We start from the raw sequence: 17,050 nt of genomic DNA, 5'->3' as shown, positions 1-17,050 counted from the left end.
GTGCACGTCGTCAGTGGCTCTTGGGGGGGGCCCTAATAAACTACCACCACCGTAGCGCCACTGGCCCCGGCAGCCCATGATCTAGTAATCCTGGGCACCGTGCTCAGCCTCGCGTCCTTCTTTAAAACCGGGGTAATAACGACAACAGGGCCTATTCCACAGGGTCTGTGAGTATCAGAAGAGGCCACAACTGGGAAAAGCCTGGCACACGGCAGGTGCTCAGTAAGCATGAGCTAAAACTAGCAGCAGTCAACGGGGGCGGCAGCGACCGCAGTCCTTACTTCTCTGCATCATGGGGGACGGCTGATTGAGCAGGGTAGCGAGACCGTGATAAATGGCTCCTTGCTTTGCTACTTCCAGCGTCACCACGGAGCTTGTCCTTGTCATCAGTTCTGCTGCCCTGGGAAGAGAGCATCACAGCTGTAAGAGACGTGATTCAGGCACCTGTCCTGTCACCACGGCAGCCTGTGGCCACAGCGCGGCCAGCACGCCCACCGGCCTCACCCGCCAGCCTGAGTCAAGTTCTGACAGACTCCCTCCCTCTGATTATCGATAAGAACAGTAGATGATTTCCAGAAATTTCAGCAGTGCTAAGAGTCAAAGAAACGTATTCAGACTAAAATACATAATTTTCATGTACACTAAGACTTTTACACTTAGAGAGGAAGGGCATAGTTTTTAGCATGGTTTTTCGTCTTCCAATTCCAAAATTTAATACGAAATATCCCTAAAAAGTGCTCTTCTTAAGCTTTAAACAAATAAAGAAACGATACCTTTCTTGAGAGAGTCCTACCAGACTCCGTCCATCCACGCTGAGGAGCTGGTCACCTGCAGCCAGCCGCCCGTCCTGAACGCGCCCGGAAGGCATGCGGACAGGAGAGGAGAGGGGACATCAGAGGGAGAAGGGGGGAGAGGAAGCCAACGATAAGTACGCTCAGACTTGGGTTTTCCACAAACTACAACAGCCGGCACATCGCGTGTCGTCTGTTAAACACAGGACGCACCGCGAGCTGGCGCTTTAAGAGTCATACCCACCACATCAGCCGCACCTCCTTTTACAACAGACTTGACGTAGATTCCAAGTTTGTCTTGACCAGCACCCTACACAAAAACAAGGTGGAAAACACCACACTGAAAATACACGGTAAGAAATGTAAAAATAAAACATGCATATAGATGACTGTAAGTAAAGTCTTAGCTATTGTTTTTACATGAAAATTAGAATTGCAAAAACTATATTAAGAGAATTAACACTCCGGTAAATACAAAGAAACTAACAGGAAATGCACCTACTTTGTCTTTCCAAATTAAGAAAAACTACTCCTGAAAAATCAGTCAATTACCAGTTGGCTGGTGAGGCGACCACGACCGACCTGCAGTCCTGAAGGCAGAGATGAGTCCTGACGGCACAAGGGTACGTGAGCCACGCTCGCAGCAAGCACTACTACTCACCTTAATACAAAAGCAGCTCACCAGAGGGCTTCTGCATTCCCAAACTTACCTACCTCCCCTTACACCCTTATTCTCTCCACACATATAGTTTAAAATCTAAAACAAGAAAAACCTTCTTGTGGCAAACAAGAAGAGGGACTTAGGTAGAGACAATTATGCAGAAAATACTCTACATTGCCACAATTAAAGGATCACGCATTGTAACCCTAAGGAAGTCCTGAAGCTACAAGCACCAGCCCACGCAGCACACACGCGCACACTAGCTTCACTGCACGTTACATCACGGATGGCCAAGGAACCTCTGTGAGGCGGATGTAAGAAATAGATACAATTGCCTTACAGAATCGCCAGTGTTCTATTTGGACGTTACAACTACAACGTAACATCAAAATTTTAGATAATTTATTAGGGCCACCAAAGGAAGCATTCATACGTATGAAACATCACTTGGATGTCACTACCAATATTCTACAACTGAGAACATATTTCTCAGCTCGAACCTCAGTACTTATGAAATATTGTATCACAAAAGCAAAAATATAAGGTATCACAGAAAGGTATAAAGACAGTTCAACCGATGACTTAATTGACACCAATTTTCTACAACACTCTGGAACTCCCAAATTTCCACTTGAAAACTTATTTTTCCCTTTAGTTAACAGAACAGGTTTAAAGAGGGCAGTCTGACCAACCAGCACTGCTAGTCCTCGCCCTGCTCCCGTCTCGGGGAAAACCCAGCAGAGGTGCCGTTTTGTGAGCCTAGAAGCACCTACCACTCACCTCTTTTTGAAGACCACGTACACTGCCTCAACACAACAGCTCCACTCCAGGTTTCCTGGGGTTACAGTATCTGGGAGCCGATTTTATAAAAGCTCTACCCGAGGTACGTGAAATCCGTATTCTCCTCAGCAGCTCCTGACCCTCTGGCTGAGGTTTCCCGACCGTTCCCCTCAAGACTCCTCTCCGTCCCTGTCTGTCTGTCTGCCTGTCCGTCGACCTCCACCACCCTGCCTCATTACATGTCTCCTGCCCGGTCCAGACACCCAACCACGCGCCCCGAGGACTCAGCTGGCCCTTCTGCATCACGTACGAAATGACTGGGATACTGGGGAAATACTGGACTGTTTTGGGTACATTTGAAATTGCACACACACACGTGTGTGTACATATATGTATATAGGAACACTCAATAAACGGGAACTTTCTGAATTGTAGCCTATCACTTAGCAAAAAAGCAATAAATACAGCTTTCATCTGACTTCCCTTATGCCAATATGGTTTCCTTGAACCTGAGGACTAAGATGCTCCGTGGGACACTACTTCTAGGGCAGCCCCACTGTTAAAGTGGGTACCCCTCCTATATTACCTAATTAAATGACTCCTTCAAATAATATTCTATACTTTGATGTAATCTATGATTAATTACCTAATTGGGCTGTTTGAATAACAACTGTGTTCATTCCGCAAACAGTCACTGAATGCCTGTACCACCCTAAGCTCTCTGGGTAGGTGAATGAACAAAACAGACACCTCCCCACGTCCCCACCCCTACAGGAGCTTATATTCTAGAGTAGTTTTCTTTGCGGATGTCAAATAATATTCCTGACCGGGGTACTGAAAATCCCTCTTTATCTTTTTCTGCAAACGCTGCGTGATTATTTCCTTGTAACTAGGCCAGATTTTTTGGGAAAGGTTCTAAACGCATAGTTACTTTTTTCTTCTGCTCCTATGTGACTGATGGGAAAGCCAATGCTTGTCAACCTCCGAATCCCAGTGTTTAGTGTGAATGGACACACTACAGTTTCACAGGCATTATTCTTTGGGAATGCAACACTGTCCTTGCAATTTAGGTAATAAAAATTATACTTTTAATAAGATAGTCAATCACCACTACCTTTGACAAAAGAAATCTCTAGCAGTAATACCAGTAAGACAGTATTTTTAGTAACTGATGTAAACAAAATACCAAATACATATTTGGATATTTTAAAACAATAAATCAAGCCCTCCTCATTTCTGGTATGAAAGATTATTATCAATAAAGAAAAAAAATCTGATTTATTTAGACAAATTAAAGTGATAAGAAAACTGTCATCTTTTTAAAGTCACAAAATAGAATGTGTAAGAAAACCATGAAAATACTGTTCTGCTTCCTCCTGATAAACCAAGAACTCGCAAACGCGCTTTTCGCTGCGTACCCGTCAGGGCCTCTGTGGGTCACAGCTTTCCCTCCAGGAAGATGCCCTGGCTGCACAACCACGATAAACCGTAGCTTCACTACATTCTTACTTCCTGTCTTCAACCTCTTCGTTTAGACCAGTCATCACACACCTGCGGGTAACCACCGGGCTCTGGGATCTCAGGACCGCTCTGTGTTTTGGATAGCTAATACACAGGCTTACATCCAGCAGACTCCACATGAGCTGCAAATAGCACTATGTAACCCCCAATCCTAAGGTTTTTACATAGATAATTTATTATGCATTATATGCAATACAAAATTTAATGAATCTAAGTTTAAGTATTCCGGTAACCAATCCTGGGACAGATATCTGATACATCATTAAAAAACTGTTTCACTGACGTCACACCTTTAGACAAGCGCTAATTTAAATTATAGATTTCAGAAAAATTCTGGCAAAATGAGGAAACTCTCCTTATGACTGACCCGCTGGCCCCCTCTAGCCAACCTGCCTTAGAAAATTCCCCTTCCAGAAGCGCATGCCTCCAACAAAGCTCTCCTGACCCAACAGGTCACCAGCTATCTGTCAGTGAGCACAAGCCTCCTGCACATGGCGCCCAAGTTCAAGTTCAAGCACACCACGGCCACCTGATTGCCCTGCACATCCCCCTCCCACCCCCAGTTGCCAGGTCCCTGCTTTTACTTATGCTGTTCTCACCACACAAAACGACTTTCTGATGCAATGGCTCTGCCACAGTCCTTTTATCATTGATCCCTAGGCCCATCTGCCAGCCCACTCACCTTGCCAAGGCCAGGCAGGATGTGACCTCTGGCTCGCTCATGTTCCCATGGGATTTCCTGTGTTCCCTCAGCCTGTTACAGGCGGCTCCTCCCCCAGCTCCCTGCCAGGGCCGCTTCCCAAATCCCTGCAGTCAGGCTACGACAATGGGGTCAACTTCTTATTTTAAAAACCCTCTCTGGGGAAATCCAGAATCTTACCGAATGAATACGTTGGCAGGCTAAGAAGCAGCTGATATGCGCGTTATCTGTGAGCTGGCAACACAGCTCTGCGGAACTACTGGTGTAAGAAGTTAGGAACCTCAAGCATTTCTGACTGTGACCCTCGGATCCACCACTGCCAGGCAGCAGCGGGTGATGAGGAAGGCACGGCACTGGACATTATTGTCTCGCGTGACGGGAAGGTATCTAAATTCTAAGTCACAGCCGCTCCTGTTAATTCCAAGTAAGTTCAATTTATGCTTCCTTGTCACAAGGAAGAAACGAGGGGTCATGATTATTAGAGACCTCGATTCAGAAGACCACGAGCATCTACAAGCTCTACTGAAGGCTGGTCATAAAAACTGACTTTAGTTAAAAGTCATCAACAAAGCACTATGAAAAAAGATTATCTTTTAAAAAGACTCTCAGGGGCTTCCCTGGTGGCACAGTGGTTGAGAATCTGCCTGCTAATGCAGGGGACACGGGTTCAAGCCGTGGTCTGGGAAGATCCCACATGCAGCGGGGCAACTAGGCCCGTGAGCCACAACTACTGAGCCTGGGCGTCTGGAGCCTGTGCTCCGCAACAGGAGAGGCCGCGATAGTGAGAGGCCCTCGCACCGCAATGAAGAGTGGCCCCTGCTTGCCACAACTAGAGAAAGCCCTCGCACAGAAACGAAGACCCAACACAGCCAAAAATAAATAAATAAATAAATAAAAAAGACTCTCGGGGGTAGGGAGGTACATAAGTAATATTTGAAGACAGGGGTCCCCAACGGCCGGGCCGCACAGCAGGAGGTGAGCTGCGGGCGAGCGAGGGAAGCTTCATCCTCCGCTCGGATCCCCCTATTGCTCTGATCCACCCCCACCGCTCGCATCACAGCCTGGGCCACCCCCTACCCCTGCCCCCATCCCGGTCCGTGGAAAAACTGTCTGCCACGAAACCAGTCCCTGGTGCCAAAAAGGTTGGGGACCGCTGCTCTAAGAGGTATCCAAGCTTCGGTTGGCATTTGAATCTTCCAAATGCAGTCTCAACCTCGCACTCTTTACCTAATGAATGTTCCTTACTTCACAGAGCAGTCTGCCTCCACGGCTGTCGGCACGTCCCTGTCTGCAGACTGCCTGTCTCTATGGGGAGGCCCTTCCCTCTCTCCAGGCTGGATCCCTCCCATCTCCCCTTATTTGAATCTTATCTGTACTTCGTGGGTAGCTCACGACTATAAACTGGCCATAAAAATCTGTAAATGCAACTGCTGTACAGATAAATTACAGTTCCACTGGTAACTATTTTAGAAAAACAAAATCAAAGATGAATATACCACCTGGAGATGAAAGAACTCTAAGGAATTTCTAACACTCTCTCTCTCTCCCTCTCTCTCTCTCTCTATAAAATCGACATGGATAGTTACTTTCCACCCCAAAGACCGCAATCTGTAAGCAACGCTGAGGTGATCCAAGGCCTCAACCTGGCCAGAGCAGCCCTGGCTGGAACGGCCCCCGTGACTGGGGAGACGGGGAGCTGGGGAGCTGTGTGGGGTCCCTGCCCACTTCCACCGGGACTGGGAACAGGTCAGCCCTGGGAAAAGACGTAGTCGTTCCTTAACATTACAGAGCTCTCTGCCTCCCACCCCATTTCATCTGAATAAAAACAAAAACGTTATAGACTACGATAAAAAATGAATAAAACAAAATTTATTAATTCCAGAAATATTAAACCACTTATGTCTTATTTCTACACAATAATGCACACACTAGCCCAGTAAGACTTAACTTTAAAAAAACTTACTCAACAAATTCTATTAAGTTCCTCTGTTATTTACATACGCACAAAATTAAAATTCATTTTATGGTAATTCTACTTTTCTAATTAAGAAATGAAAACGGAGTCCACAAGTTATACCGTTTCGCTGCCACGTATCAAGGCATCACATCTGTCATTAGAAGAATGTAGAGATGAGCTGCCTAAGCACTGACCAAAAGCCAACGAGAGGAATGTACGCAGAGAGCTTCCCAGACACTCGCTCGTGAGGGTACGTTAGGCGTGTGTGGTGCGGCAGCCACGAGGCCCAGGGGCTGCTGAGCGCTGGGATGTGGCCCGTCCAAACCAAAATGTGTAGTTCAGTGCAAAGCGCACCCAACTTCAAAGACTGAGTATGCAAAAGAAGAGTCTAAAATATCTCACTAACGACTTATATGACTACACGTTGAAATCATAACTACATAAAAGAAGACACACTATTAAAGTTAATTTCAGTTTCTTTTATTTTTTTAAATGTAGCTAATAGAAAATTCTGAATTATCTACACGGCCCACGTATTCTATTTCTATTGGATAGCACTGCTCTAAAACTATAAGCTTTTCATGGTATAGCTATGTTACTCGTAACCAAAGATACTAGCAATAATCTATAATTATGCTGATAACTGGGTAAAAACAAGATCTAACTGCAACACAATATATATGCTAACATACACCCTGATTTCCAACGATGAGAGGAGAACCACAGTATAATAAGTAAATATATAGAGTAAAGTGTTTTAAGAATTACTTGCCTAAAGTTGTCTAAACCGGCATTTGAAAAGATATTATTGTATTTTTGGTCCATGTTACTTGTAAAATTAAAATGAACAGAATAAGCATAACCACTTGGAACTATCCATTCCTCATCTGACAAATCAAATTCCTTCTTAAAAATTGTCTTCTGGAAAGCAGTTATATGTTCCAAAGGCATCAGGAATTATGAATTTCACTAGATACAACTTTGGAATTAAATATTAAAAGTACATTTTTAAAAATCAAAACCACATTTTCCCTTCCAGAGGCACTGATGAGAGTAGCACACAGTACAGCACTCGAGCTGCTGTTTGGCATTTGTGGCCTTTAACGTAATTTCAGGCGGTTAGAGAACGGTGGCCACACACACTAGCCAGGGGCACAAAAGAAGGCAGAGGGCTAGATCCTCAGTCCTGAAAAAAGCAGTTAAAGTGAAGTAACAAGGTCACTCCTGTGGGATCTCACTCTTGAAGCTGCTTTCCTTTCCCTTAAAAGGGGAGAGAAGGAGGCTTGAGGAGAAGGAGTCTGAGAGGAGGAGGAGAGAAGGAAAGGGCAGAGGCTGAGGCGGGTGGAGCAGCACCACACCTGGAATTTACCTGCAGAACAGGTACACCAGAGAACGGCGGTCAGCGGACAAAAATGGTGCCCAAACAGAACGACAGACAGCAGCAGCCACACTGCGCTTTCCCCAGAACTGAAAGAAACACGCACCTATCAGTCCGCCGCCTTACGTGTCCGATGAGAACCGGCTGCAAGTTTAGAAAAGGCCGCTCCCAAATAGCTCGTTTGCTCTAGAGCTTCTACGGCACCTTGGGAAAGACTGAAGCACAGGTGCTCTCGCCTCCCGCTCAGAGGGAATCAGTCAGAAGGAGCCCCGCTTCAAACACTCCAGCTGCAATTTCTGAGTGTGGGAGTGTGATATGAGTTACAGCATAAAAACATCATTAAAACACAATCCCCCCCCACCAAAAAAAAAAAAAAAGGCAGCAGCAGGAGGAAGACGGACTGGCCAGCCACAGCAGCAGGAGTTCAGCCTATTGTTCCCGGCGTGGAAACAGCCTGCACTCTGGCGAAAAGCTTTCCAACAATCAGTGGGCCGGGCTGACCTGAGAGCCAGGAGTACTGAAAACTCATCAGGCAGATTCAGTACAATGCTCTGCCCACCCGCCCCTTTCTCAGTGTTTGGAGCTGCTTTAGTTCTAGTCAGACAAGAGTTCTGATTCATAAACTACTAACATTCAGACCAGAGATTTAAAAACATCGCCAGGCTCTCTCTTTTTGGTAGGAATTACCTTAGTTCTGAAACGATCAGTTTTCAAACTCATGCCTGAGACACTCTGCACCCTGGCAGCCTGGACGGCACACGCGTGGTAAGCGCCCTTTCTGCCAGAGAGGCAGGCTCCAGGGTCAGCTCTGCCCATCTTCTACCGTGTGCATAAAGCACAAACAAACAACACTGTGTCATCTATCTTTTCACTCTCCATAAAGTAAAAAAGCAAACCACACCGATTCTGAACTGGGCCCTACAGATGGGCTGCAGGGAGCCTTGGAGCCCGGAAGGGTGGGTGCACGACCCAGGGTGCGAGGAGCGTTCTCCAGGGCGAAGGGGCAGCTTGCCCGGGAGCCTCAGAGCGTCTGCGGCTCAAGAGTGAGACAAGGAAGGCGACCCGTCAGTTCCTGCACGGCCCAGGCAGGTGCCCCGGGGCTGCCTGGGCCTCGCCAGACTGGGCTGCTCCACAGCCAAACCCTCCACCCGGGAACCCTACAGATACTGTCGTTCTCTACGTGTACCAACCACCACGTGAAAAGATGGCTCTGCTTTAGAGGGTTAACATGACTCTTCTGATTACATTATTTTAATGTTGTAATTGAATTCAGTTATTTCGGTCGACCCAAGAAGTTTGCACGTAGGCCATTACTGTAAATGTATAGGTAAAACACTGTTCTTTTATATAATTTACTATTAGGACAGAAATATAAAACATCGTTTCCAAATTCATAAGCCAACAGCCATGCAGGGCACGCGGTCGTTTTGCACAACTTAATGGAAAGTTATTCCTGGCATGTCCACGGGAGAAGTTGCAGCCACCTGGTACTTTGGAATTGATCTTAAAAGGGAACTGAGAATTTCCCGACTCATTTCTTTGACTAGGTCTTTCCTACCTGGTCCCAATAAGGTCACTAAGGAACACGAGGGTGAAGGTCTCAAATTCCTTAAAGGACTAAACTGTAGTTCAAACTCACTTTTCAAGTGGTGAAAAGGCAGTATTATCAATAAACACTGCACAGGCACAGGAATTTTATTTTGTGTTTTAAGCTAACTAAGATTTAAAAACTTAAAAACCGTATACAGTCAAAGCACAAACTAAGATTCAATTAACCATTCATTTTTAAATAAAGTAGTAAAATATCCTAAGTACATTTCAAATTGTCACTTTTATGTTCCCTTTTAGAAAAAACAGGTTTTGGAGAAAGCCTGCAGTAAAAAGCACCTAAAACGGCCAAAAAGAAGTTGGATTGTGGATATTCTTGCATGTCCTTGGCAAATTCTACAGCAGCAGCTACCACTATTTCAAGCAACTTTCACTATACTATAACCGGCAGGAGTAGATTAATGTTCTTTTCTTGTATAAAAAGTACACAGAAGCCTTACAGCTTCACGAACCCCAGGAATCCATAGTGCTGAGCTACAGAGCAGTAAACATCTGGGTATGTAATTACGAGCTCCCTTACACGGTTGCTTCACGGGCGAGTGAAGCCCGGACAGGCTGAAGCACGTTACCGTGGAGGGAAAGCAGCCTCTAAAGAGAACATCCACGTCCACCACAGCCCCCGAAGAGACTCACCACAGACTCTGCTCTTCCGACAACAGAGAGCCACATTCTGGTCTCGCGGGCGCACCAGCTTCTGCAGCTGAAACACAACTGTCTACTTCCCCCGGTGGCAGCTGTGGCACACAGCTGGCCTCTCGAGGCTCGCCACCACGAAGCTGAGCTGGACGCCACAAGCCGGACGGCATAGAGCAACTCCAGCCAGACCAATGCAACACTCGGACTCTGACGTGACCGGGCAAGCTCAGATTTTCATTTACTTTGTACTTTATTAAACTTTAAAAGAGCCAGAAAAATAAAAAGGAGGGAACGGTTTCTATTTTAAAAATCCAAATTAAACAGGAAGCACTGTGCCGGCCCTCAGCTGAGTGAGAAGCAGCACCCCAAACTTCCCCAAAGCAGGGTTTCAAAGAGTGGACGGCGCACGACGGTTCCAAGGCATCTGGATTCCATAAAACAGCCGCAGCCTGGAAGGGGCGTCGGCGGGCTGACATCAGAACCCTGCCCAGGCTCACGGCCACGAGGCCACATGCTAATTAGGAAGAAGTAAAGAAGAACGGAGCCGAACACAAAGGCCGCAACAGCTCACAGAAAAGACCAAAACACACAGACGCAAGTAAGGGTGACGGGGGTAAAATTTAATACAGCGGCCTGCAGGCTCTTCTGTGTTTAACAAAACAAAATGACAGACGACGGCATTGTGTGATCATCAGGGACCAGCTGAAAACGCCCCACAGGCTCCTCTCCCCGAGACTCGAGGTGCGGCCACACTGAGCGTGTGGAGGGAAGCGCTCTAATCCGGGCTGCACGCGCGCAGCAGGGGGGAGTCTGAGCCCGGGCGCCCACCACGGAGCACGCCGAGCTCTGCGAGCAGAGGCCCCGCACCCCGGCTGCCCGCACTCACTGCACGGCCTTGGAGTCCCCCGAGGCCACCTGCGCTGTCACGAGGGCTGACACAGACCTAGCCGGGCATCAGGCACAGAGCGCCATTTCAGCAATGTGGGTCCATTACAGGACTTGTTCACTCTTGCTCAACATTCCTTTGCGAGCACCAAAGAGACTACAGCTCTGCTGGAGAAAAAGCCATGGAGTCCACAGGTGAACTGTTAGAGTCGTGTCTCACTTTAAGAACAGACATTGTCACACGTTTTCATGCCTGAAAACGGCACGCCGTCCGGTTACCAGAGCACGCTCTTACCCCCTTAGGGCAGCCCTAGGCCTCCGACCCTCCCTCCAAGTTCCACACTCAGGCATCCAGCGACGCACGCACTCGCTTGCCTAGCCCAACAGGCATCCTCCCAGCTCTCAGATCTAACACGCTCAAAACTGAGCGCTCGATTCTCTCTCTCTGCCAAAACGTGCTCCTTTTCAGGAGCCCCACCTTCAGTAAACACTCCCACACGCCCAGCTGCTGAAGACAGACCCGGGATACACTGGGATACTTCTTCCACCCACTACATACACCCAGTTCAGCAACCAAGGTGAAAGCTGCCATTCAACGAACATACATCAGCGCCCAAGATGCACCAGAAGCTGGCAGCCCTGCAGGGGTGTCTGTCCCAGCGATGCCACACTGCCCCATGAGTCAACGTGCTGCTGCGGCTGCCCAACCTCCATCTCCGCCGCCACCTCCTTCCCCCGCTGAGCGGACACTCCTCCCACTTGCAAAACCAGGCATAGCTCCCTCACGAGCCCCTGGCTGCACTTCTGAGCCCCGAGGACCACGCTCTCCAAGGCAGGAGGAATGAACTCTCAGGACTGCACTCTGATCCCACACGTCTTACGTGAGCCCTGCAGTGGCTACTCCCTCTAAAGCCTGCAACTGCAGCAAGCCTTCGGGCTTCTTGGAATCAGTCTCCTGGGGACCCGGCCACACGCCTCACTGACCACTGCCCTGCCCGCCTGGGCCCCACGGGGGGCCTGCAGACCCTGCTGCACGGCGTCTGATCTCGCCTGCTCTCGGGTCGCCTCTAAGGGATCCCCTCGCCTCCGCGCTCTGGCTCCGGGGCCGCAAAGTCTGTACCCACCCCTCCGCCAGGCTTCACGGCTCACCCTCCGAGGTCCAGTGCACGAGGCATCTCCTCAGGGGGCCTTCGCTGATCCCGACTCTACGCTGGCAGGGAGAGGGTTTCCTGCGGCCGCTCTTCACCGACCCCGGCCACGCACCTGGGGCGGCGGAGCCCTGGGGCCGGCACCCTTCACTTCTGCCTCTTGCCGGCAACCGCAGGCACGGGGACAAGGCTGGACGGTGACTCTCAGCCTGGCTCCTTGTCCTAGCTGCCCATGGACACCTGGCAGCCAGGCGAGGCCAGAGGCCGGCCAGAGGGGATTTGGGGGCGCCCACGCGGGGCCTCACTGTCCGCTACACTCAGGACTCGGGCCAGAGGGAAGGACCCAGAGACACTTAAGACACTTAAGACCAACTTAAACCTACAGAAGACAGGTAGCTTTGTATTGAAAGAGATAAGGAGAATTTCAAATCTCATGTAAGACAAGTATCTGAAATAAGATTTTTATATACATATATACATGTAAAAATCAGAAAATACAGGGGTTACATTTTTCCTGTATACTGGAGTGTGGTGGGGTAATTTTTATCCTAATAATTTTTCCCCCCTGAAAATGGGCATTTGACTCGGTGAGCAAAGAGGAGAACAGTCTGCAGCCTGTAACTTCCCGCTCACACCCCTCAGTGTTCTGAGCTGTGGGCCCACCTGATCACAACAGGCTGGAAACGTGGCCCACGAGCACGACCTCATCGGAAGGGGTGAGCGTGAGTCCTGGCCTGCGAGGCTCTGGCCTGGCTCCTTGGCCTCCTTGGGTGAGCCCAGGTGATGCGGTGCTTCAGACCCAGGCTGCTGTGCCCCAGACCACACCTGCCTTCCACGTGCTAATACAAAGGCTCAGCTCCTCTGGCTGCTTTAGTCCCAGTGCTGTAGCGCCTCCTGCACACCAATGCCCTAGAATCTCGGTTTCACCATGTCCCTTTTTCTTCCAAACCCTTCCGTTTCTCTGAGACACAGAACACCCCACCTGTCAATCAAGAGTCTTTAAAATGAGCAAAGGCCCTTTCCCCTCCGCTCTCCCCAGACAGGGCCGTGCCGTGCGGTGCTCCCTGGCTGCGGCTCCTGCGTGGTGCGCGCATGCGGGTTGCGGCCTCTAGGACCCCTGCTGCCAGGAGCTGCAGCCTGCGGGGGGCCAGGGACCCGGGAGCCCGCCGCACACGGACGCGGGAGCGGGGTGTCGGGTCCCTCCCGCCCTGGCTCCCCGGGAGCACCACCTGCCCAGCTTGGGGAGCTCGCACCCTGGCCCGTCTGCAGAGTAGTCACCCTGGGAACGCAGTGAGCCCGGGGCTCCAGTCCCACGCCCTCACCCCCTCCCAGATGCAGAGCTGGACGCACAGCTCGGCCCCAACAGCTGCTGGCCCAAGACTTCAAGGATGAGGGCTGGCGGCTCTGCCACCACCTGTCCCGTCCTACCTTTGCTGCGACAATGCTAAGGCCCATTCCGTTCTGCTTTTTGAGGGTCACCGTGATTATTTCAGGTTCTTTCCTCAGAGGCTGAGCCTAAGGGATGGAAACAGAACTTTACTACAGGCCTGAAATCCAAGTACCGCCACTCGGTCACTCGTTTTCTCTCCAGTAGTGGGGAGAGGAAACCAACGGAGAGTGGAAAAGGAAACAGTAAAAATCAATGAATACAGATACTCCTCATGGAGTCATCAGGAAAAGTAAATACCAATAGTCTTGACTCCAGAGCCTTAAAGAGGAATCATCGCAGATGCTATTTAAATGTTATTTAAAGAACTTAATCTATAAAATAAAACTAACCTTGCATTACTATCACATGAGAAAAACCTGATCATAAAGAGAAAATTAAATTTTTACTTTATTATCTTTCAGCACCAATTACTAGGTGTTTTTTAAAAAAAGAAATTTACACTTACTTTACACTGTCTATGGGGAGGACTGCAAAAACAGTGATGACAAAGATGATCTCACATCTCTGTCTCTTAAGAAAATTCAACAGCAAAAATACAGCAGCCACAGGCTTTAGACAGTGGGACCCAAGGTTCTGCATGATTCTGTGAAGCCCGTGGCTGGGGAATAAGTTACCGACCAATAAGACAGGCCAGTTTTTGAACAGATCCATAAACAAATGAGCAAGTGAAATTAGCCACTGAAGTTACATGTCCTGTACATGTCAAACCTCATGTGAAAGAGTTAACAAAAGTAAAGAAGAAAATTCCCAGTGCCCACACTGAGAGAATTTAATTAGTTAAATACGTAAGTATGCAGACACATGGCCAAGAAGTGGTGACTGGCTTGTTAATTTAGAACCAAAGTCTGGATGAGAATATTTTAAGGGAAACAAATAAGATTAGGTGACAAAGCTTTTTAAAATATCAAGACCTGAAATCTTCTCAGGGATCCATGAATAAACTAGAAAGTTGAAAAAAATCAGTGATTCCATCTAAGGTACTTGTTTTTCTATAAAATTTGGGAATTAGAAATTGCTGCTATTACTTGCTATTAGCTAAACAGCAGCTAGTAAAGAGTATTAGCGGCACATTCACTGTATCAGTAGTTAAATGTGATCTATTTGGTGTAACAGCAATCGCCAACTAATTCAATTTTTGGAGATGCTCAAATCTAAAGTTTGCTACTAAGCAAAAATAATTACTTTGAATTTAACATACAAAACACACATCATACTGTTCACCTTACAGTAAGTGTTGTCACCTTACATACTCTTGTTTTCTTAGAAATTAGGTAAGCACTAGGCACAATGTTTTGAGTAAGGAGTAAGTTAGGACACCACAAGGAAGTTTCTAAGGCTTCAGAAGACTTGTGGCTGTTTTTCATAGACGAGAATCCCCGAAGCTCAGCCTGGGCACACTGGTATCAGGGCCAGGGGACTGACGGCCACGTCCGACGCACGCAGCTCCCCGACCCCGCCCACAGTCACCTGCCCAACGTGTGGTCACTCTGCTTGGCTCCCCTGAACCCTTACGCGGCTTAAGAGGCAATTACATTTAAGGTAATGTTTACGGTAAATGGAATGGAACAAAAAAGTTCTAAAAGGAAAAATTTCATTTGTATTTTTCCTGGAATTACTTGCTATTGTACGTAGCATATGACAACTCTGGTCTGGCATCACTTTCTAAGACAAGGAAAAGCACCCTTTCTTATTTAAAACTCTCTGTGGGAAGCAAGGCAGAATTTTCCCTAAACTCTATGAGGCCAGTGAATGCTGGGATGACCGCTCTTTCAGAAAGACACAAAATATTAGTAAATGATTTGGCACCCATTTAAGACAAGGTAGAACTGACTAGAAAAAAGAAAATACTTTTACCAAAGAACAATTTTCTAGTAAAACCCATTAAGACTAACATATTAATATATTTTTAAAATAGGTATTATGGTTGATGTAACTGTGGGTATAAGTATGCTTTATTTTCAAAAGTACCATTTGTTTATAGACAAAACTATATAGACGTGGCCTGAAAATAAAAAAATATATATTTTCAAATCGTAAGGAACGCATTTCTTTTTCTTGTCCGTCTGTCCTTCTCACGATACTTGCCAGTTCTGTGTTCTCCCGCATAAGGTGACTCTCATAATCTGCACCTTCGAAATATATTGTCCAAGTGCCTGGTGAACGTGGGTGAGGAATTAACCTGCAAAATCCTGGGGAGAAAATAGGCAAACTGTTAAGAATGAAAAGCACACCACGTCAGACCCATAATCTTCAACAAGGGAAGCAACAGAAAGCAGCAACTGCATGATACCTAATGACAACATTTATTTGCCTTAATATTTTACTCTCTCTGAAAACTGAATTATCAGACCTTTAAAATTGCGTATTTGCTTTGGTCCAGTGGCATTTCAGCACCAAGCAGAGAAGTGACATTGGTCTCCCCTCTTTTTTATTCCAAAGACTGTTTCCCTTACATCACTGAAACATTACAGAAGCGCATGGAAACGGCTTCCTTGCAGACGGGCCTGCTCTGCTCAACTAAGACCTGCTCAGTCACACTGAGAAGCTCTAACACAGGAAAGGAAAGAGGGGCCAGGGAACGGCGCCAGCACAGATGTCTGCACACAGGCTCACGCGCCAGGGCAAACGATCTATTCCACTCGTAGAGCAATTCTGGGGTAGGACTGGCCTCCTTCTCATCGCTCTTTGCCCAAATTTTCTCACAGGTCACACTCACTTTAATTTCTTCCAAACGAAACTTTAGAATCATTTTATACTGTTTTAAAGAATATCTCTGATATTTTCATCAGGGACAAATGACATCTTTACAAAACTAAGCCTATGTCATTCCTCATTTGTCAGATCTTACAGAGTTTCTCAGAGATTTCGTGACAAAGTCAGATCACACAGGCCCTGCACAATTCTTCTTTTCTCCAAAGTGGTCTTATTAGCAGCAGCTAACAATTACGAAGAGCACACTGCTTGCCAGACACGCCCTGATCCCCATGACCTGGGTGCTGGGGTGGGGTGGGGTGGGGGGTCCTGGCTGGCCCCTGCTGGTACCCTCATCCACACTAGTGCTCCACCAGCAAGGATCACTTGGGCTGTTATCTTTGGACAGTTATGAGGTTGTTTGTGGTAGAGGGAAAAGAAGACATCACAAATATACTCAATTAAAACATGGGTACAAATTATTTTTACTTAGTTTTAGTCCTTTTTTTTCCAAAAAAAATCACTGTTTCAATCCAGTTTCACTGAAATATTACGTACAATTTACTTCTCTTTCCCATGTTTTAGGGAATCATAATTCTCACGGTTTTGAAACGTCAACAGTTGTAATTGTCTAATTTTTTAAACATCAGGTTTGCACGACGTCTGGACCATATGCACACAGACGGTTTACTTTCTCAGCATCAGGAACGCATCTCAGGTCAGGTGTGAGTCCGTGCTGGTTTTATAGCTTCTCTCATAGAATCGTATTGCACGAAAAAGCCAAAGGAACATAAATGGAGAGCACACAGCAGTCCTCTCTTTGGCTTGCAAAAAATTGAGCATG

The 17,050-nt window shown here is 47.3% G+C and overlaps 1 protein-coding gene across 8 annotated transcripts in view; it reads right to left on the bottom strand.

Annotated features, from left to right (window-relative positions):
- AFDN (afadin, adherens junction formation factor) overlaps positions 1 to 17,050 on the bottom strand; it is a 133,774-nt gene that overhangs the window by 23,202 nt on the left and 93,522 nt on the right. For all 8 annotated transcript variants that reach the window (XM_081250838.1, XM_081250841.1, XM_081250842.1 and 5 more), the window contains 5 exons: positions 15,601 to 15,704; positions 13,494 to 13,580; positions 1,036 to 1,101; positions 774 to 847; positions 282 to 400 (listed from right to left, as the gene is read on the bottom strand). In XM_081250838.1, the coding sequence (XP_081106964.1) occupies positions 282 to 400; positions 774 to 847; positions 1,036 to 1,101; positions 13,494 to 13,580; positions 15,601 to 15,704 (450 nt within the window). The remainder of the gene's footprint in view (positions 1 to 281; positions 401 to 773; positions 848 to 1,035; positions 1,102 to 13,493; positions 13,581 to 15,600; positions 15,705 to 17,050) is intronic.

The sequence above is a fragment of the Mesoplodon bidens genome (genome assembly GCF_964165515.1).
Source record: "Mesoplodon bidens genome assembly, chromosome: 12".
Classification (NCBI taxonomy): domain Eukaryota; kingdom Metazoa; phylum Chordata; class Mammalia; order Artiodactyla; family Ziphiidae; genus Mesoplodon; species Mesoplodon bidens.
The sequence above is the reverse complement of the archived record's forward strand: the minus strand, read 5'-3'. Positions and strand labels throughout refer to the sequence as shown.